The sequence below is a fragment of the Chiroxiphia lanceolata genome, chromosome Z, assembly GCF_009829145.1.
Source record: "Chiroxiphia lanceolata isolate bChiLan1 chromosome Z, bChiLan1.pri, whole genome shotgun sequence".
Classification (NCBI taxonomy): domain Eukaryota; kingdom Metazoa; phylum Chordata; class Aves; order Passeriformes; family Pipridae; genus Chiroxiphia; species Chiroxiphia lanceolata.
Genome location: NC_045671.1, coordinates 57277360 through 57301099, shown reverse-complemented (window position 1 = coordinate 57301099; position 23740 = coordinate 57277360). Strand labels below are relative to the sequence as shown.

General features: G+C 38.5%; 1 protein-coding gene across 3 annotated transcripts in view; it reads right to left on the bottom strand.

Annotated features, from left to right (window-relative positions):
• Positions 1-14585: 14585 nt before the first annotated feature.
• Positions 14586-23740, bottom strand: part of HSD17B4 (hydroxysteroid 17-beta dehydrogenase 4) — a 66254-nt gene continuing 57099 nt past the window's right edge. For all 3 annotated transcript variants that reach the window (XM_032675190.1, XM_032675192.1, XM_032675191.1), the window contains exons 23-24: positions 16667-16794; positions 14586-15017 (exon numbers count right to left, since the gene is read on the bottom strand). In XM_032675190.1, the coding sequence (XP_032531081.1) occupies positions 14928-15017; positions 16667-16794 (218 nt within the window). In that variant the 3' untranslated portion in view covers positions 14586-14927. The remainder of the gene's footprint in view (positions 15018-16666; positions 16795-23740) is intronic.

The window sequence follows — 23740 nt, the reverse complement described above, 5'->3', positions numbered from 1 at the left end:
ACCTTTTCTTTCAAGCAATGATGATTCAAGCAATTTAACAGTTAACATAAAAGTAATATTCTATACTTCACTTTGAATCAAAGATATGGCAGAACGTAACTGTTTCTCTATCCTCTGATATGGTCAGCTATGGGAACAGTAGTGCTTTTAGTAAAGGGGAGTATAGAAAAACAGGATGATAATAGCACAGATTTTGTTACTATAAAGCCTCACAACAGTTTCAATTTGATTCTTTCCATTTGCTCAATACATAAGTCAATTAAATTGTTGTTACCGGAGTCAGGGAATATTAATAATTGTCATGTTAGAAGAACAGCACTGTACAGATAACATCAACTTGATGTGGCTGCACCTAACAACTAAATACCATCTCACAACAGCTCATATTGTTATATCCTCTTCTAGTTTACTCTTAGGGTTTTGTAATTTAACTCAAATTTACATCTTTCTCTCCTTCTTAATGTAAAATGCTGTCTTGATACAGTCCTCTGACAGCCATGAACTTCCAATGACTTTAAAGTCATCAACATATTTCTTAATCATTGGCTTTTATCATGATGAGAGACGTCTTCTATCAAAATACATCAATGATAAAAGCAATGATTTAAAAGGTTCCTTGCAGTTTCACAAGTCTGAGAATCTCCAGCCTAGATTTTACTTTACAGATGGAGACATCTCAGCAGGACAAAAAAGTGCATCATTATTCTCCCTTATCACAAAGAATAAATATCACTACAAAATGTTGACAAGACATCTTCAGAACTTATTGGGATACCTTGGGACAGGTAAAGCACCTGATCGCATGATTTGCAGTGTTCACCCTAGGAATAACGGGCATATCTCAAGTTCTCCCAGTTAGGACATAAAAGGGAAGCAAAAGCCCAGTCCCATTCTGGAGATTAAGACACTGTGGTTTTTCATACATCATGGGTTTAGTAAGACATTCTTAATTCTGCAACAGAAAGGAGTGCTGCTGTTAACAAAAGATATTTGGAAAAGCACAAGGTTACACGTTTGTTTGTTTTCAGGGCAAGATTACTCATTCCCCAGTGCAGCTTCTACTGTTCTCAGCTTAGTGTAATAAAATTACAGACTGGTCAGCAGATTTCTCTCATACATGCACTGAATCTCAAATAGAAAAAAACAGATGCCTAAGAAGACAAAACAGAAACGTCACAGACTTTGTAAAGGACACTATAAAAGTAAAAACCTTCCTTCTGATCACAAAGCATGTAACCTGTGGCAACTCAAATTTCACCTAGATTTAACAGGAAATTTTTCTGAGTTCATCAATATGCCAGCTCCAGTTTGATCAGATTACCTAAATTTTATTTGCTTTGGGTGAATGCATATGGTGTCAGTGCACTACTACTGCTCACTGAAGTCCAGGGAAGAGTGAGACATGTTGAATTTTCTGCTGGTATACAGAAGGACTTGCTAAAATCCTGGTAAAATTTGCATAAAGTGCACATCTCAGTGCACCATTTTAACTGTTGTAAAATTGAATAATAGTAATAATAATGAGACGTGCCCTGCCCATCGCAGCTGCGTTCTCAGTAACATGGCCTCAATACTAGTGACAGCTGCTTGCTCTAGTACAGATGTATTGGTCACAAAATCTGACCAGTGGATGTTAAGGATTGTACGGAGACAGCGCTGATGGAAGCGTTCTAGGAGACGCAGGTGGTACCGGTAGATGACCCATGATTCGGAGCCGTATAGGAGAGTAGACAAGACTATGGCTTTGTAAACACTGATCTTGGTGCTTTTCTTTAAGTGTTTATTACGCCATACTCTCTTGTGGAGTTTTCCAAAAGCATTATATGCCTTAGCTAACCTGTTGTCTATCTCTCCATCGATCTTACCATCTGAGGAGATGAGGCTACCAAGGTAATTAAACTGTTGGACTGATTTGAGCTCTGATGAAGGACCACCGCCTCCCTAAGATCCTGCTCTATGGTGAACTTGCCACCGGCTGCCGCATGAGAGGAGCCCCGAAGAAAAGATTCAAGGACTCCCTGAAACAACATCTCAGCCTTGGCCATATTGATCACCATAACTGGTCTACTCTGGCCTCCAATCGGGAGGCCTGGAGACACGCCATCTATAACGCAGCTGTCTCCTTTGAGAACTCACGCAGGATCACTCTTGAGGAAAAAAGGCAACGCAGAAAGAACCGTTTCTTGCAAGATACACCATCTAAGGAGTCCTTCTGCTGCGCCTTTTGCAATCGGATATGTCTGTCACGTATTGGCCTCATAAGCCACCAGCGTGCCTGCAGCAAATGTGGATAGTGCCTTCCCAAATCTTCGTTCGCGAAGTCTAGCCATGACAATAATAATGACTTCTTCAGTGACAAACCAACAAAACTTTAATTATCATCCACACATGGCACCTATGATACCACTTGAGAGAGTAGAATCCAAAAATTATATATGCATGAGGAAGAAATCTTGCAGCTCTTTAGCACTAAGACAAAACAGTCATCTTCACTAATACATGTAGATTTTTGCATGTCGATCTATTATTTAAATTACTCTTGAATTGTTAAAAAATTAGTCTTTCCAACAAAGTAGGTATCACCTTTTCCTTTGCTAAATAAACACTACATTCTTGCCTAACAGGAGAACCTCCGTTTAAGCTCTTAAAGGAAATTGGACGTACTTGTGTTATTAATGATTTGTAGCTCTTTCCCTCAGATTTCACTCATTCTCCTGCCGAAGATTCTTTTCTAAATTAGTTCTTCTGTGACAGATATCTATTTGTGACTTTAAAGAGACATTTATACAGGGCACTGTCATCAGCGTATTGAGGAAATATTTTAAATATTCAAGAGATTATTACTAATGTAGCAAGAACACCAGGGTAATGAATGAAGAAAAACAGCATTGGAACCAAAGCTTATTTTTGCATTATTAGAAAAAAATTCCAGTCCAAGAATTTCTGATATTTTCAGGTGTTCTAGACTCAGTTTTATAGAAGTTATTACATACTTTTAGTCTTAAAAAGACTGGAATTCTTACACAATTCTGGTTTCAGTATCATTAGACTAACTCTCCTGAGGAAATGGGAAGTTGAAAGAGAAAACAAACTCCCAGTTCTTTGTACAGTAGAGTAGAATTTTGTAAACTTAGTTTAGGGACCTGTTTCCACTCATCGGTTACATGGCTATGAGCAAGTCAGGTAGCTTCCATGTACCAAATTTGTCCATTATTCTGATGAGTATAAAAGTTGAGAAAATGGAGGTTACATAAACAATACCAGAAGGAAGATAAGTACTTGGCAAGTACTGTCCAAGAAAAGTATTCGTACGTAATCAAAACTGGAATCCCCATGCAAGAGCTTTTTAAAAAGAATCACTAAAAAAACCCCTAGACATCGTTCCTTTTTAAGATCTTCTGAAACCAAATACTGCAGAAAATTCGGGGTCTAAAATAGCTGCTCTAACCAGCAGTAACTTTAGCCTAGAAAAATAATATTGTGGGTTTAATCACTTCAAGTTAAGAGGTATTCATCTGCCAATTTTTTATTTTTGAACTTTATCTTGTAGTGTATGAATGAAAATTAAATTTATCATCATCACATAGAGGTGTGCTGGAGGAACATAATAACATCTGAGCCTCCCAAGGAAAGCTTTCCATGTGGCTGTATTGCCAGAATGGAGTTAATCATCACCTACGAATCTGTAAGAAGCATCCTACAGCACTGATGATGATTTCTTTCTCCTTCCAATCTCACTGAATTTTTAATTAAACAAAAACTTCCAAAGAACTTACTATCAGAGCCTATTCTTCTGGTTCTGTGAAACAATTGATTAGCATCCCTCCACTTATTTTGTAATAGTACTGGCAACCAATGAAACTTAGACTACAGAGAGACACGCAAGATTTGATGACTCTTTAAAACTTCAGTTGTGCCTGTAACTAAATAATATTGCTAAAACATTCCATCTATACTAAAGATTTATACTGCTGACCAGTCCTACTGTGCTTAACCACTTAGTACACTAATTAGATAGGCTATCTAGAGTGTCTGGCTTTTCCCTCATTTTGGATTACAGATCATTGCCTTCACAGGTTTTTGGTGGGTAACAACAGGTAGCATTGTGCCTGTAGGTAGGGGGTTTTTTTATGAACATTGTGTTCATTATTAGCCATAAAGAATATCATAAAAGCAATATTGATATTCCAATTACATAAGACATAAACAACATTTCTGCACAAGCAACATATTTTCCATCTTCATTTAAATGTGAAGAAGTGGTTACAGAGAAGGCAGCACTGGGATGTGTGTTCATTTGAAAGATCTATGTCTACCTTTATGGTGGTTTTTACCACATGGATCTCAAAAGTTTAAGCAATGTATTTGGTGCTTTCCATACATCATGGAACTGTGAGAGAACCACAGCAGAGGCACTTAATTTCATGTAGACAATAGATCTCTGCCTGAAATAACTAAACTTCAGCCTCAATTTTTGGTAGAGCTTCCTCTTCCTCCTCTCACCCTTCTCCTCTCCTGCTCCTTCCCCATGCCTTGAACAGATGAACCAGAATGAGTTTTAATTGGCAACCTAGACATTACCATCTGAGATTATCAAGACTCTTTATATATATTTGAAAGCCACTTCTTCATATTAGAAGCATCAAAGAAGGAATCAGCGATTTCAAGATGCAGGATGTGCACAAAGTTAATGTGCTGTTTAATTAATTTCAGTCTACATAACAATGCTTGTTACTAGTTAATCAAATTAGAATTTCGAACTGCGTATATATGTGCATATTCCTTCATGACCAACAAAAAAAGCAAAAAGTAGACTGTTCAAAGGTGTTGAATATTGTTGCTTGGAGTTAATGAGTGATGATACAGTGTTTGTGATGAGCAAGCCAAGCATTATTTACAGCAGTGAGTTTATTAATTACTGATGACATCTATGCCCATCTTTATATCAGCAAAATTACGCTAACTGCTAATTACATTACAGAATTGTCAACTGAGAAGTTCTAAATTGATGTTTCTCAAGGTGTGTTTTGTACCGCCATGGTGACTTCAGCTCCTGACACAATGTTTATCTTGCTCCAAAATAACCTTAAAAAACCCACTTAAATGCTAAAAATCCAATCAAGAAGCATTAGAAGTTTCATACTACTATTATGAAGAAGAAACCAAACAGAACAACTTCTGTGTCCACTAAAATCACTGATTACAAGCAGGAAAGAGTGGCATAGCAAAGCTGCTCTTAGAAAGACAGTTACTGACAGGGAGACAAGGAGGCTGAAATGCATACACAGCATGTCTGGAAACACAATATGGGCTTCAAACACCAATTCACAGCCAGGAACAGAGGGGACTATTGAAACAACTGTGTTGACACAGTGTTTGGATAGCATCATTATATTTCCCAGAAGAGCTTTCAATCTTTATTGAAGGTCTGTAGCAAAAGGTAGTTATAATTGCTAAAATTCATAGATGAGTTTTCCCTAACAATAAGATATTATTTGTTGCATGTAACATAGGACACTACTCCTTCTGAAAAAGAATTTCAGTAAGCAAAACAGTGCAATAATTCCACAAGTCCACCTATGCTGAAACAAAAATAAATGCAAAGGATTGAAATAGGAAATTAATCATCATTTGATAACTACGGTTACTAGGAATGTTACATTAGCCAACCAGTATCTGTAATAAAAGCCAGAAATGTGTCCAAGTATATTTTGTTACCTCATATACAAACCAGCAGTAATTTCAAGATAAATGCAGAACATGAATAATTATTCTGAGTTAATGGAACCATGACAATTAGAGCACTTGAAAAAGAATGGTGATTGGCACTACCAGAGCATAAAGTGGTGCTAGTAAAAAATATGCAAGTCATTATCTCTGGTGGGATAGACACAAGTAATTACTACCTGCAGATCACTGAGGAGTTGTTTGAGCTATATTATGAGGGACACCTCAATGTATTACAAAACCAGTGCTTTTATTAAATCTTTAATTTTAGTATCCAGGTCTGGATACTCCAGTCTGGCTAGAGTCAGGCTCTGCACTCCCAAGAGGAGATGTGAAAAGTACTGCCTGCCCAAGGTCTTCTGGGGGAGCAGAAATAAGGGGCCAGGAACCCCAGAGAAGGTTTGAAGATAAATGTTTCTTCAGTCCATTATCAGTCCTGTGCAAATTCATTAGAGTCATTATATTTTGTGGTCTGCTTTTAGTTTCCTTTCATATAACAACTCTAAGGCAATCAAACCAGGGTCTAAGCCATTAAAGTACAGACTGTTTCTTTCCAAAATTGCTTAAAAATAAGTGAAAAAACCCATAATGTAGCATGTCTTCTGGTTGTCTCTGTCAATCACCTAGCAACAGAGTGACAGAGTGCGCCATTAAATATACATGTTAAAACTCTTGGAGTACAGAGAATAGCAAAGATGTTTACGGCCTTTTTTTCGTGACGGCTAAATTTATATATAAAGAACAGATTTTGCACCTACCACCCAGCAGTGTTTCAAAACCCAGGACCCCACTACAGCTTTCATTTTTGGCCTCTTCCGAGGGGAATGGTTTGGTAAGAGTGAATTGTGTGGGAGCACTGTTCTTCACAGTTCATTAGGGGTTAATGTCTCCATTTTGGTCTACTTACAAATAGTATTTTATCAGCCCCCAAACCCAATCATTTATGTAATTTTTCCCCTAGCTACAAAATCTCAGAAACCACGAAAGCTTCTTAAAGACTTCTGACATTGAGAAGGCACTCAACAAAAAATACTAACTGGATGTAGCAATATGGTTACTATTGGAGCTTAGAGTTGAAACACAGTTAGGTACATTTTATTACAGTCTTTTAAGTCCAAAGCTACCTTATGGCTCTATTATATGAGAGCTACGTGATATCAGATATATTACAGACTCTGGTGTCTAAACCACTGGAAAAAAAATTTTCTTAGGTCTCCTTGACCTTCACTAGAAAGTTTCCCTGTGTGCTGCAGACTCTCAAGTCTAGCTTAGTAAGAGTGTCTACTGTGCTTACAAGAACTGCCATAAATAAATGAAAATTTCTTCACTAATCACAGTCCTGCTAGAAGATAGCAAGAGGCCATCACATGATCTCACACCATCAAGCAGGGAATTGATTAACAAAGTGCTCGACCTCTGGTGAGTGGTTTCAGCAGTTCTTTTTGAAATACTGAAAAATTAAATAAAAGCATGCCATTCTGGCTGTAAATCGGTATCTCCTTGTAAAATATGGTATTTTGATAATAGGCAAAACTGGCCTCAGATTTCAACAATGAAAACTACTGAAACTGCAGGCTCATTAAGTGGCCTGGAATTAATCACCACACTCCAAGTTGCAAAAGGCACGCATATAAACACATCTTGTTTGGAAACAAAACGAAAACCCCCAAAACACCACAATTCACATGAATTCACACGAAATGCCACATTCAACTACGAATGACCACAAGCAATCAAATGTTTGATTTTCCTTCACACATGAATACAGTCATCCATAAGAAGAATTTTGTAAAGCCAAACTGGACCTTAGTGTTGACCATTGCCAGTCTCAAGAGATACATGACTTCTGGGCATTTGCTTAAGCCACCTGAATCAGTGTGGTCACATGAGGCACATATCTCCTCATTCAAAACTTTTTTTCCTCAGAAAAGGAAAAATAACAGACAAGAGAAGTTTGGTTGGTTGTTGTTTTTACCTTCTTTTCTACATTAATAATTTTCTTTGTTATGCTTGGTCACATATGTAAAAAATAGCACTGAAGAACCAAATAATCAAAAATTTATTTAAAGTATGTTTTGAGCTAGGAAGGTTGTATTTCCCTGATATAGTCCTCAGGTGGACTTATTTTATCTTCATGAAAAAAAGAAACACCTAAAAAAATGTATTACATTCCGTCAGAAACTCTACTACCTTTTATTATCATTTCGTAACAGGATTACAATGCTCTCAGCACCAAAGCTATCATGAGCTCAGATAAAGTTACAGCAGATATCTGGAACTACACTGCCCATTGTTCATGAAAATCAGACTAAGATTCACACAGTAGAAGGCTGAACTGTGCAGAGTACAGACCAGTTCTGACCAGAAATGAAGCGGATGTTGGGGAGCGGGGAACAGAAGGGTCAAGCAGCTTCATGAAAAGGTCAGGTAGCTTCACAAGTTTCGTGCTTCATCTCAATGGAGAGAACAGTACAAGTGAAGAACAGTACACAAAAAGTAATGTAAAATACTTGCATACTGCTTTGAAATCTAGTCTAGGCACCTTGATTGATAAAGGTAGCAACTCAATTTCTATTTTCTGCACATACTTGCTGTCCTAATAATTTTGGAAGCACTAACAAGATTGTAGACTCTTTGACTCTAGTATGACATTAATACATTCCTTTCTTTTTCTTCCTAAATGTGTGGAACAGGAAACTATTTGGGTAAAGTTAGAGGATGCAATGAAACCTCAACAATTCACTGCGATTTTTTTTTTAGCATTTATAGTAATATACCCTTTTTTGAGTGGGCTGCAGATAGAAACACGAACCTATATTAATTTACTCCATTTTTTACTTAGTTCACAGTAGTCCTGGAATCCTAACTGCGAGACTTTTATGGCAGCTTCACTTGTTATGACTCAAAATTGAGTGAGATCCAGACAAAATCTAGGTTACCACAATGGACTCTGCTTTCCTATTTCAAATCCAAGTCTTCATAAACCACTGACTGCTACAATAACCTATGCTTGTGCTCCTTCTGACATGTCTTCACAAGAGAACTGGCAAAATGCAAGAGGGCAGAGGTAGTGAAGGGGAAAGAGGAAGTATTTTTTAAAAAAGATGACATATTCAGTATACTGACATGCTGAAACTTTTTTTAAAATATTTTATGATTGTATAAGATTACATGCTTCTATAATTAGAAATTTTAAAAGATTTATTCTTAATGTAAATATTTATTTAAATGTGAGTGCTCTCAGTTTTTCTTCCAGATTATGTGATGCTCATTTTTGATTGAAATAGTATTAATTCCAGTGAAAAAAGGCACTTGACATGATCAGGGCATTTGTACTACAGGGAAATGTAAAAGGATTAATGTTCTAAAATGGCTCTTAGCAAGACGCATACACCCCCACACCATATAATTTGTACAACTTTAGATATTACTGTACCTTCCTTGGTTCTATCTTTGACACACAGTGAGCTTTCAATATGTGATTTAACTTAGCAGACTAAGGGAACTTTTATAGCACTCACTGAGACCCACAAAGACATCCACCTCTTACAGAGCTCAGCCTACCCACTCATCTAAGATCCTAACATGCCACTTCAGTGAACTGATTTTTAGAAAGACTAAACATTTGAATTGTATCATGAGGGTAATATAGAAGTCATAAAACTGCAACTACATTCATAGTCTACTTTATTTTTCCTAATTGACTTCTCATCTACTGATGTCTGATGCTTTCTAGGTCAGTCTGCTGGAGATACAGCCAGTGGCCAAAAGGACAAAATTTCTTTCTGCAGATGAATTATCATGGAGAAGTCGTTCTCACAGGAGTAGAAAGATATCTTCACCAACTAAAGCAGAAGAAAAAAACATTGCGGAAATTGGGAGATATAAACATTTCCTTTTCTCTTTTTACCCCTTCATGATTATGACCATAAAGAAAACACTGCAATGAGACATCCTTTGTTTACACAGATCTTCATTCATGCTAGATGGAGGCAATGTTATATAAAAACAAAGTCATCATCTTCTGAATGCCGCTCTGCCCCCAAGGCTTGCGGAACAAAATAGAAAACATAATTTCAGTGACATAAAGCTCTGTCAGGGTATATTGCATTATACTAGAGAACCTTATTAAAAATAAAAGTACATTAAACAATTTAAGAATGCTTATTTATCCAACTTGGGATACTTCATTTGTAATACCACTGACTCCTTCCATTTTACAAAGCATTTTAATTTATCAAGGTGACTCTTGCATGATGAGTACTGCCCAACACAAGTGCTACAAGTAGCACTGCCAACAAACTAGAATACAAATAACTATTAGAATTGAGGTCCTTGTAGGGAGGTGGGAATAAGCCTTAGAGACAGGATCTGAGTTCCTCTGTCTGAAGTTTCTCAAGTTTACCATTCTCTCATGCTTCTGCTCCTCCCCCTTTTTACCCCCTTTTTACTCATTTAATATTCTCTGATTATGAATGCACTTGTCAACATCTAAAGAGCTGTTAACTGTAATTATTGATGACAGCTGGAAGGTGTATTGAACTCCTCTCAAATAAACTAATTAAGAACAATTCCAGTGACTAGAAAGCATAAAATTCAGCATAGGCTTCTCTGAAGCCGATACTGGTAGATAGGAAGCTTATATAACTTCTCTCATCCGTTATTGCTGCTCTCCTCCTTTAATCAGAGAACCCATAAATGACTGAAGAGGACATATGTCAGTGGACCTGCAATTTACTTTTTAAAGGATGGACATAATTGCAAGCCAACAGGAAGACTATAATGAATGTAAGGAGAAGGAAAATGAGATATAAAATAATACTGTGCCATGATTAAAAATCACAGCAATTTACAATATTTACCAATTTACCATGTTTAGCAGTAACTCAGTTATTCCAGAAGAGCAAACGACTGAATTCGTATGTCCAATGGTACAAAATCTGGAGTCCAGACAGCACCTTATTTACACGTATACAGAATTAATCTAAACACTACAAAGCACACATTTCAATAAAGGACAGTTTTCCTCTCCTCTGCGTTAAATAGAGTATATGCAGTGCTAAGATGCTTGCAAAAGCCTCCTTATTTTCTACTAAATTTATCAATATCACTAAGGAGCTATCTGAGATGTTTGGTAAACGGGTGTGGCTTTGCAATCCAAGATAAGGGCAATTGTCCGTGGCAAAGAAAAAACATTCAAAACAGTAGCTACTCTGAAAAAAAAGAATGTAGTGTGTTGCTATTGCCAGTCTGTAGGTCCTGTCACTGTATTGGTATTGTTGCTGCTGCATGATAAGAAAGGTCCCCAAAACAACTCCACATAAAAGAGATGGGGACAGGTTTGAAACACAATATTCCAAAACAGAGACTGTTCTAGATGAAAGCACATGAGAATCCTTCAGAACCAACCAACCGCCTTCCAAGCTGGCTAACATTCCTTTGCATGGATTCTTGTAAAGACACATGGGTTTATTACTCATTTTTGAGAATACTACTCCTAAAAGCTAGCAATCATGAACAGAAGGTTTCCAAGTAGCAGGAAGAAAACAAAACCTAAAACCTCCAAATGAATTCATGTGTATATCCAATACAGCAAACTGTACCTTCAAAAGAAAACAGGTTGTTACTAGTTGGCATCAACTAACTAGAATATTCTTAAGGTAAATACATTGGAGTAGAAATAAAATCAATATGCCAAAATCATCAATAATGGCTATTCGGGCCACAAAGCAGATGAAAGAATTAAACACCTGAATTATCCTCCTACAAAACAATCTGCCACAATACTGAGAGGCATGTTCAGTTAGCCTAGGTACCAAGAGCAAAAGGAAGAGCTTTTTGTAGTAAAGTAGAGAGGACTTTCTATTCCACTCAAGATAAATATCTACGACCAGTACGTGGTGCAGGAAAAAGTCAACATCAGAGTAAAGTCTTGGATATACAGATGTAAAACACTATGTAAGACCCCAGGTCTCAAAGTATGGGCTCATCGAGAGAGTTTTACTTTAAAAATATACAAGGCTCCTCTACACTATCTGCTCTCTGGACATATTAGAAGAGCCTTCGGTCTTTCAATACCTTAAGAGAGAGTGCAAAGGAGAAACTGCACACATTTTCTCAGGGGATACTTTAATGGTAAACTTTAGGAAATAAGAGATCTTGGCAAAAGTTTAAAGGCCACTCTGGGGCTCTGGGGTGGGGTGAGGGGGTGGTGGTCCCACTGTGTCATCCAATCACAAGCTGTGTTTGTAAAGGCACTTAGTAAAATGATGTTCTTGAATAATCTCCAACCTGTTAAATTGCAACAGGTTTCAATATTACCAATTTTCCCTGCCTGAGTATTTTTGCTTCTCACTTAAATATAGGAGGGGAAAAAAAAATCTTATTAGTACTCTGTTCCCTCCTGGTGGAGCAGTATTTTCAGATTTCAGATTATCTATGGGGCTGAGAAAATCATCTGTTGCGAAGTATCAAGACCACGTAACCTACAATAAATATGCCATTCTTAAATGGTTGTATTGGTACTTCCTAGTCTCAAAGTTAGTTCTTCACAGTTCCTTTTTCTTAATACACATATTTTTTAGCATTATATATACAGATTTATGGGCAGGAAAGATACATGTAGAAAAGTGGGAGTTTATGGTGTACCAGTGTAGTGGGTTGACCCTGACCAGATCAGGTACCAACTAAAGCCACTCTCTCCCTCTGCAACTGGACAGAGGAGAGGAAGAAAAAAAAAAAAAGAAAAGCTAAGGATTCATGAATTGAGATAATAGCTGGAAGACATCAGTTACTGATTACCTTCACGGGCAAAACAGACCCCTAGTGGGGGATATTACTTGAATTTATTACTAACAGGATAAGAGCCAAAGAGTGATAAAACAATCTTAAAAACACCTTTCCCCCACCCCTCCTTCCTTCTCCCTCCTCCCCCCAGCAGTGCAGGGGGACGGGGAATGGGGGTTACGGTCAGTTGTTGTTTCTGCGGCTGCTCAGGGAGAGGAGTCCTTCCCCTGCTCCTGTGGGGTCCCTCCAAAGGGAGACAGTCCTTGATGGACCTCTCCAGCATGAGTCCATCCCTAGGGCAGCAGCTCTTCCCAGACTGCTGTCCCGTGAGTCACTCCTCCATGGGGTGCAGTCCTTCACAAATGAGCTGTACTGGCGCAGGTCCCCCACAGGGGCCACAAGTCCTACCTGAGAAAAACCTGCTCCAGTGTGGGCTTCCCTCTCCATGGGCTGCAGGTCTCTGGCAGGACCCTGCTCCAACCTGGGCCTCCCACGGGGTCACAGCCTCCTTCATGCATCCACCTGCTCCAGCACGGGCTCCTCTAGGGACTGCAGGTGGGTCTCTGCACCCTGATAGTCCTCCCTGGGCTGCAGGGGCCACAGCTCCAGCACCTGGAGATCCTACTGCCCCTCCTTCTGCACTGACCTTGGCGTCTGCCTTGTTGTTCCCGTGTTCTCACTCCGCTCTTCCCTGGCTGGAATTCTTTTCTGCACAACAACCTTCTTTTCTTAAATATGTTATCACAGAGGCATTACTGATACTCGTAATTGGCTTGGCCTTGGCCAGTGGCAGGAAGTCCATCCTGGAGCCAGCTGGCATTGGCTGCACCAGACAGGGCAAGCTTCTAGCAGCTTCTAACAAAAGCCATCTCTCTGGCCCCCCCCTCCACGAGCCCAGCCACAGAAACCCGCTACAACCACATACATGCATAAAGTTATGAAGATGCAGTCAGTCAATCTGTCCTTCTCTTATGATTCCTTAAGAGAAAGTAACAGAAGACACCTTTACCTATTTGACACAAAGCTGCTTGAAAAACAGAAGCTGGGCAGTAGAGGGTATTATTAGGTCCTACTCATACATGAAAACGACTGCCATGAAAAAGGTAAATGTTATGTGGTAAAAGGGCATTTTTTCGATCATTTCTACTCAGCCTCTTTGAGATGCCAAACATCACCCTGTTGTTTTCCATCTATTCATGATGTAATTTTTGTGAGATACTTGTTGACATACTTAAGATTCACGTTTCTCTGCCTGAGCCAAAGCATGGCTGATACTATAGCTGCGAAGAAATAAATTTTTTGAGTATTTGACTTAGTATTACGACATGTAGAATTTATCTTCAAACTGTCATACTCAAGTGCAGCCCCACAAAGTTCTTTAATGGCTATGGTCTTCTCATAAAGGGAAGGGAAGTACCTCCAAGTTTTGGGACAGAAAAAACAAGTCTTAGATAGCCAGAATTCTTTGAGAGGTATAAACATAGAACATGTCTGGAGGAGGAAAAAAACCATAACTGAGGACACAAAATGTTGGTCAAACTGATGAAATCAAATTTCCAGGTGTTCACATGGCTATTAGCAATTAAGAGCATACCTTATTTAGGAAAACATACAGCCACAGCTGCTGTCTCAGTTCTGGCCGTAGGTTCAAAATGAGGAATTGACTTCCATCGTTCCCTGCTGCCATGATGCTGGCCCTCATAAGAATGAATCTACATGAAGAACAATCTAGCTCTAGTAACAGCCTTTGGGGCAGCATTAACGCCTTCCAGGTGAAAACGTTTCCCCTAAAGAATTAACGCTAACCACCTTCCATGTGATTTATAAGAGTAGCTTATATGAAAATGACTAATCAGTCTGGGTGGAGCTAAGTTCAAGAGTTTTTCCTGTACAGAAAAAAAACACGTAATGACAAGATGTAAATAAACGGAACTGATTTCCATCTTCCAGCTGTTTTGATGGGATCATGAGAACTTCAGACAAAAAAGTCAGTTTTAATAATAAACCAGCTAGACTCAGAGAAACCAGACGGTCTATCTAAGGCAATATGAATAAAGACTGACAGACACATATAAGGAGATATCAAAGATGTCTATTGGTTTAATTTTCTTCATAATTAACATAGAAATATATGTTTCTTTGTAAGAACTACATAAATTTTATTTAGATAAAGGTGTGCAATGAGAAAAGTGTGATTCTCTACCATTGCTGAGAAACTAAAAAGGGACAATAGTAACAGTTATGTTCATTTCATAACTTCTGTCTATAGCAATTAAATCAGCTTGTGTATTAGTAGTATAATGAATCAATACATTGATGTTATATAGCCTGCAAATGTTTCAGTCATTGATTCCAAACTAATTAAAGTTCTATCTTCCGAAGTTCTTCACTGCTGTGGGAGATGATCAAGCAGTTCAGAGTTTGGCGTAATCTTTCAGAATCATTTCCAATTTCTGGCTCAGCATGATGTTACCCTTCACTTTCAGTTTACCGGAGAAGAATGCCTAAAAAGAGCAGACAAGAGGGAAAAAAAGTGTGTATTCAGTTGTTTACACACAAGTCAAAGAGCTGCTAGAACCAAACAAGAAGCCAAAGGTTAAGTGTGGTTGTTCAGTACTCAGGAGACAGCCTTCAGTGCAGGACACCTAATGGTTATTGTTTATTAATGAAAACCATTCCAGTTCCATTCTAATACCATCCAGAAATAGTTTTCCGTCCGTAGTGCAGACAAGGTCAAGTCTATCACTCAGAAGAAGAAGAAAAGAAGAAAATACAAAGCAACTTCAGCAACCTCTATTTCTTTTCTTTGTATAGCACAGAGGACTTCTCCTGTTTTAAGACAAATGCCTTCACAGAAGCTGATGGCAAAATTTCAGCAGGGTACAAAAATAAAGCTCCCAGACTCGTCCCCCCATGCTACACTTATCCATATATCCATCCCTATAAGAAATGAAAAAACAGAATGAAAAGGTTATTTAATGAAAACTAAAGGCCTAATGAAAAGGTAAGGTACTCACTCAAATTCATACCAAATGAACCAGAAACTTGCACAATGTATGTGCACGCATATTTCAAATAAATGCTCTGGGTTTATACATACCATACTTTCATTGAAATGCTGGTATATTACATTTTTATTGTCCCTACTTCAAAGAGCTGTATACCCTGTTTCACATTCAGTTCATATTTTTTTAAAACTAGTTTTGCTTCACTGTGGCTTTGCAGTTTGAAAGCTCTTTGAAAGTTCTTTGAATGTGCTTTTGCATAGTTCCATTAACTTGAAATACATTCAAATAAAGAATAGAGAGAGCCAGCAGAAAAGAATTTGAATAGATGCTTTGAGCTTCTTTAGATGAAAAACTTCACAGAAACTCAAAGGAAATACAAATGCCCAAGAATAGATCATGTTCCTGAATCTCAATCACTGTTCTTTAGCATTCTGATGATTACATGTCAACATCTTGTTCATTTATGCTTTATGCCTGCTATATACAGAGGGTCACAAAGGATTTTATTCATGTGGTATGTAGGATTTATAACAAACATTCACCATGATCGTTAGTCTCCAATTTTATAATCAAAGTCTTCAACAACTTCTGCTTGGGATCAAAGAAAAGGAACTGTTTGATATATGATGAGCTCAATTAAAGTTTTCATTTGCTCAAGCTTTAATCTGTAAGCTGACATATTAAATTTGTGACAGTTTAATTTACTTTTACACAAGCTATTTTTATTAGTAAAATTAGTAGTTTTAAGCAGTTGATTACCCCAAGAAGCTGAAAGTGCAGACCCAGATTACAGACCTTTCTTAAATCTTTCTCTCCCTGACAAAATCATCATAGTTTGGGTGAATTTTGACCAGTTTCAATGCATCTACATGCATTCACTGTCTGACCTTTCACTCTACTGCAGTATTAGCAGTAAATCAGAACACTGCAATAAATACCAACTTGCTGCAACATGACAATCAAAACAGCCTGAATGATCAAAGTGACAAACCTTGCAGATCATATATTGTGAAGTACCAGGAAACAAACAAACTATTAACTTTGTTGCAGATTTTGGAATGCAAACAGTCATGAATCGAAGATTGATTTAAGACATATAGTATGTCCCCATGCAAGTGAGTATGTCTGTGACACACAGGTTTTACCTTTTGTGGGTTGGTCTTTTGTTGTACCACATCCATGAAATCCTCATCCGAGAGAGTGAAGGTGGTATCTGGAGAATTTCTGGCAGGTCCTTGATACACTGCTCCAGAGCCATTCTTTAAGTCAATTGCTAAGAAGCAAAAGCAAAGATAATTTCAGATTAACGATAAAATCTTCAGGCTAAAGAACACTACTCTCCTTATCTATTATTATAAAGCATCCAGTCTAAACTATCACCTATCAGCCACTAAGAAAATGAATGGGGTTTAATTCTTCTTCTTTAATGAAAGAAAATAAAAAATTATTCCTGTGCTAAGGGGGAGGGCACTTGCAGCAGGGACTGCCATTTAAAAATTCTTGCAGCAATGGTAAAAACTGTTTTTGAACAACACTAAAGATGCATAAGATATTAATTAGTGCAGTCACTGCACAAATGTTAAAGTTAGTAATGAAGTTCTAATGTTTGAAAACAATATCCTATAGTCAGACAAGGCAGACATAGTGGCGGTTCAAACACACTGCTGTATTTTCCTTGTTCTGCCCCACAGGTAATATAGCCTGTTCTGCTTCAGGCAAAGAACATTTAAAGCCTTGCCAAGTATCTGTCTTCGTCTTCCTCAAACTCTCTGTAGCTTCAGAGTGTTTTTTTCCCACACCAAATGACCTGCCAAAATAACCTATTACAAAGCTAACACTATCAGGTATTGTGTCATTTGGCTAGAAGAGTATTTTGACAGGATATGCTCTGCCAAATTATTCTCAGATTTTGCAGATTCCCTGTCTTACCTTTACACCTTTTCCTCTTGATCCATCATGCTCCAACCCCACACAGTATTCAAGTGCATGTTCCCACAAGGAACATACATCTCTAATCACAGAATCATGGATGCCAGTTGATTGCTCTTCATTGACAAATTTTAAGGCACTTGTTAAACTATGGAGACTTATCTGCATAAACTATCTTCTGTGCATTCTACATGAAATAATTTTTTGAAAGGATAAGGGGAACCATGAAGACTGGGAGTAGCTTTAGTCTGTCTAAGTCTTTAATTTTCTGAAATTTATCCAGTTATAACAAAGTTAGAAGGGGAATTAAGTTGCTCAGTGAGAAGTGACATACTGAACTATTATATCCAGTTGATTTTAAAGTAAATTGTAATTTCTGAAGCAGGTTTCCTGCATATCACTTTCATGCATATAGCTTGATACAATATGAGAAAAGAAAGAAAACAATGACTGAGGACCAGATGAATGATGTATAAATTTTTGTTTGTGGGTAGGAGCTGTGTAACAACCTTTTGACCCAAAACAGGTACTATACAGTCTAACATCATATGTGAGCCTTTAAACATTGTCCTGTAGGTTATACAGGCACAGACTATTATTAAAGGAAAAAAAAGATCAAAAAATCATCTACTGAATCATGAAATGCAAGCTTCACAGTGGATACCAGCTCCTCAGACTAAGTTAACTAAGCTTAACTATCCATGTGCTTTCAAAACACACTACTATTCAAATGCTAGCAATGTTACAAACCATAGCAATGTAGCCAAACTGAGCTCCCTTTGAGCCAAACAGCATTGGTCATCAAACCCAACAGATTAATCCACAAAACAGACATAGTATTTAGGATGCTTAAAGCTCTCAATTATTTCTTTTTAATTACTTCCAGACCTTAGAAATCCCTTCTAGTGCTTCATTTTGCATCCATTTAATTTTTTTCCTGTCCCTGGACTGTTCCAGAAGGGACACAGACACTGAAAGCCTGACATAATGTTTGCCAAGACACAACTTCTTCATTACCTACTGACTGGAAAAGCAATTTTGATATATCTTATTGATAAGACTCAGCAGTGTAAAGTTTTGATACAAACAGAATTAAAAAGGTGTAGTGAGTCAGGCAATTTCTAACAATATCTAAGTTTTATTTTGAATATAGTACATACTTAACAATCATTAAAATTGTTGTACATTCAGCTGTTACTTAACATTGTTACACTCCTGTTCTCCATTTCCTAGCCAAATCACAGGACCATTCTTTACCAATCAACATCTACATTTAACTGTAAGCTCTCAAAGCACAAACATGCCTTTAAACATTGCATAATCATGGTAACACAGACAAACCTTTTATGTTTACACACTCATAAAATCACAGAATCATTAGGGTTGGAAAAGACCTCTAAGATCAACGAGTCCAACCTTTGACTCATCACTACCTTGACAATCAAACCATAGCGCTAAATGCCATGTCCAGTTGTTTCCTTAACACCTCCAGAGGGATGGTGACTCCACCCTTTCCGTGAAGAAATTCCTCCTGATGTGCAACATGAATGAGGTCACTTCCTGTTGTCTTGGTGCCAGTTGCCAGGGAGAAGAGGCCAATCCCCACCTGGCTACAACCTCCTTTCAGGCAGTTGTAGAGAGCGATAAGGTTGCCCCTGAGCCTCCTTTTCTCAAGGCTAAACACTCCCAGCCCCCTCAATCACTCCTCATAGGACTTGTGCTCAAGAACCTTCACCAGCTCTGTTGCCCTTCTCTGGACATGCTCCAGCACCTCAATATCTTTCTTGCAGTGAGAGGCTCAGAACTGGAAACGGCACTCAAGACATGGCCTCACCAGTGCCAAGTACAGAGGGACAATCAGTGCCCTGGTCCTGCTGGCCATGTTATTTTTTATACAAGTCAGGATGCCATTGGCCTTCCTGGCCCCCTGGGCACACTGCTGGCTCACATTCAGACAGCTGTTGACCAGCACCCCCAGGTCCTTTTCCAACAGGCAACTTTCCAGCCACTCTTCCCCAAGTCTGTAGAGCTGCAGAGGGGGTTGTTGAGATGCAAGTGCAGGACTTGGCACTTCACCTTGTTGAACCTCATCCAGCTGACCTTGGTCCATTGATCCAGCCTGTCCAAATCCCTCTGCAGAACCTTACCACCCTCCAACAGATCTATACTTTCACCCAACTCAGTGTCATCTGTAAACAGATTGAGGGGACACTTGATGCCCTTGTCTAGATAATCAAAGATGAAATTAAAGATATTAAACAGCACTGACAAATACTGAGTCATTGGGAACACCACGCATGATCGGACACCAATTGGATGTAGCATCATTCACCACCACTCTCTCGGCTCGGCCATCCAGCTAGTTTTTAACCCAGCAAAGAGTGCTTTTCCAGGAGAATGCCATGGGAGACCATATCAAAGGCTTTGCTGAGCCTTTGATCAGGACCTCCCTCTCCTAAACCCCTGCTGAATGGGCCTGACCTCTTGGTTGTTCTGCATGTGTCACGTGATCACACTCAAGATCTGCTCCATAACCTTGCTGGGCACCGAGGTCAGGTTGACCACACCAAATCCTTAACCTACCTCAAATTAAAACTTACTGGAAATTTAAAAAAAACAACCAACCAAACAAAAAAGGACTAATGTAATGGTATGTTATTAAAATATTATTTGCACTTCCTCTGTATTCTTTGTAAAGACCATCAAGATGGATGAAGAACTAAAAATGAAAAGGAATTACACAGCAGTCACAAAAGCAAAGCACTCTGACAACAAAAACTGTCTTTTCCACAAAAACATGAAGAATCTTCCATTGTTACTTACACTAAAGTAATTAAATATCTATGAATTATTATCGTTCACAAGATACTGTTGTCAGAGACATAACAAAAAGGGGGGGGAATCACAGGTATAGAAGTTAAAACACTAGACATTGACATTCTAAGATTTAGGATAGACATTTGCTTTGCCCTTCAGGGGTGCCTTACCTTTTCTAGGAGAGAAATATTAACAATTAGACTAATTTTTTGTTTGGTTTGGTTTGGGATTTGTTTTGCTTTTAAAGGGTAATGGCAATAGAAAATTTTTCCTTAAAGCAAACAAAACGAAGTGTCCCCCATTCTTCACTGCCTGAAGTCATATTACATCATAAAATTATTGAGCAGTTTCACCTTCGTTTGTCAGCTGTTAACAAGCAACTACAAGCAACAATTTCTCCCTGGTTCTCACAACAAAGTTTTAATCTTCCAAGAACTGGAAAGGAACAGAAATATCTCCTGCCTTCAGCTGTGTCTTCAGCAGCATGAGGAAAAGCAACAGATGGGTAAAACTCTTCTGAGTACTGTTCCAGAAAGCCGTTAACTATCAACTAACAAATCTCAGTGGCAATGCCTTTTCCCTTATCTGGAAAGAGAAGTTGAAATGAACTACCTTAACTCTAAAAAAAAGATTAATATTTTATAACCAATGAAAACAAAGGCAACTGATGTACAGTAATAAATACGAAGGAGAGAGCAAAGTATGCTTTAGGTAGTGAAGCAAACTAGGAAAATCAAAGCTGGGGGTGGGTGTCAATTAAGAATTTTGTTAAAAAATAACAAAAGATAGCTCCAGTACCACTACACTACTCCTTAGGTTTTGATACTGCCAAAATCTGTATCTTTATCTTCTTAAGAGGATTTTCAGCATCCTCTTAAATTAGAACAGCTTGATTTTGTATAGAAATACCATTAATTAAGGCCAGTTATCAGTGGTTACAGTTCAACATTGTTTAGACAGCAGATGAGCTGTCCAAAATATCACATCCTGAGTGCAAGGTCAATTGTTCTACACCTCTCCACAGCTTCACACAATCCACAGACAGCTACATAAAAGTCATTGCTGGTTAAACAGACTAGCGTTACTAATACCAGTGTTTCCATCAAGAAGTGTCTCTGTAACAACAAAAGCTAATTCAATTCACAAATTACACTTCATTTAAACTAATAAAAATCTTGGTTTACTGCAGAGAGTAGAGATCAAAAGGTCACACCTGCAGTCAAAACAGAACACTAGAAATAAATGTAAATATGAAAAATACCCAATCTTTTGGTTCCCTAAAGTTTGGAAAATACCAGAATGACTGCATACATGAGAACAAATTTCACAGGAGCACAGAATTATTAAGGTTGAAACAGACCTGTGAGATCATCAAGTCCAACCTTTGACTCATCATCACCTTGACAACTAGACATGGTACCAAATGCCCCTCCAGTCATTTCTTGGACACCTCCAGAGATGGTGACTTCACAACCTCCATGGGCAGTCCATTCCAATGTTTAACAACTTTTTCCATGAAAAAATTCTTCCTGATGTCCAACATGAACCTCCTCTGCTGCAGCTTGAGGCCATTTCCTCTCATCCCGTCACTTGCTACCTGGCAGAAGAGGCTGATCCCCACCTGGCTACAACCTCCTTTCAGGCAGTTGTAGAGAGTGGTAAGGTCTACCCTGAGCCTCCTCCTCTCTGGGCTAAACAACCCCAGCTCCCTCAGCTGCTCTTCATAAGACCTGTGGTCCAGACCCTTCATCAGGTCCATTGCCTTTCTCTGGACTTACTCCAGCACCTGAACTGAGAGGCCCTGAACTGGACACAGGACTCGACGTGCAGCTGCAACAGCAGACCTTAATACTGCTGCCTTCTCTCATATGCTTCCCTCTCAGATCTTAGAAGGCTGAAGGACACTAGTAGAAGATGCTGGAGCTATAATCACTGGCTAAGATAGCAATGGGCTGCAGGGCCCAGATTGTTTCCAGCATTGTCAACTGCTGCAGTTACCACAACAGCACAAAGCTGTGCAAAAGCCACAAGTCAAAAAATTGAAACACACTGCAGGACAACTATGTAACAAATTTAACAAGCGGAAGAGGCCTAGCATGTAGCTCAAGAGAACCAGATACACTGCTTCTAAAGGCCTGTGAGGCCCTTAAAAAGAGATACCTAAAAAGAAGAGAGATAATGAAATTATTAGCATCAACTCATGGCTTAAAACAAAACAAAAAACTCCCCCCAAGTGATATTCGTCCTCTCATTTCACTTCAAAGAATTTTGACCATACATTGAAATAGTATGTAGTATTTAGCCACATGAATCAAAATCTAAATTAATTTTAATGTCATATTTTCCCTTTTGCTCTCTTGTATATATGTACATTATAAGATCTACCCTTCAAACAGCAATTTTACTTAGAAAAGACAGAAAGACAGAATTGTTCTAACAGCATAACATTTACAAAACTGATTTAAAATTACCGTAAACAGAAATTCAATTAATAATCAGTAGGTCAAATTGAAGTGTAAAGAAGTGCCATTCTACTGATATAGTTAAGTAACTCTGTAAATCTGAAGCAGGTTTGAAAATAGTCAAAATAATGACACATAACTAAATTCGAGCTATAGCAAAGGTTACAATCTTACTATCATCTTCAATTTTTAAAGTAAAAAATTTATTTGCCAAAGGCTAAAATTTCTAATTATGTACAGAAGCTTCCATTACATTAACAACCAAAAAAGTAAAGCATTCAAGTCGGCAAATGGCATTGTCAGTGTTATGTATTCTAAACTGACTAGCATCATTCATGTGCATTACAAAAGTCTTACTGGTGACGTATATATGAGGCTCTCATAAAGATCATATAAAGACAGAAATCTTTTGAGTTATTGAGAATATCTTAGCTGCAAGAAAGCTGTCTTCCTTCGAATGTAAAATCATAAACTACTCTCTTCTTCCACATTCACTATGCAAAATTAATAATACCAGTGTCCTGGTTAGAACAGCTGGGACCGATTCATCACTGAATGGGTATAGCCCAAACTGTGTATTCTATAGCCCTCCATGCCATTTCCCAGAAACTGTTGTCAGTAGAGGCCTGCAAGGTGGTGGGGGGGGGGGGAATGTTCCTGAGCACCTTCATACCCTTTTTTATGGAATTCCCCGCCCTGAGGGAAGGACTAAACACCCTTTTATGGAATTCCCCGCTCTGAGGGGAGGACTGAACATTCCTGCCTGAACTGGAGAGTATATAAACCTGGAGTTTCGGAACCTTTTTACCACTCGTGGGATCCAGAGGAGGACTGCAGCTCATCGCTCTCAACCAGACTTCAGCTCATCGCTCTCAACCAGACTGCAGTTCACCACCACCCTCGGCCGGACTACAATTACCACTTTTGGCTGGACTGCACCAGCTCTCCCATCAGCAGGTTTTTCCCCTCTCCCTTTCCTTTGGACTCAAGGAGGGGCCCAGGTAGCACCGC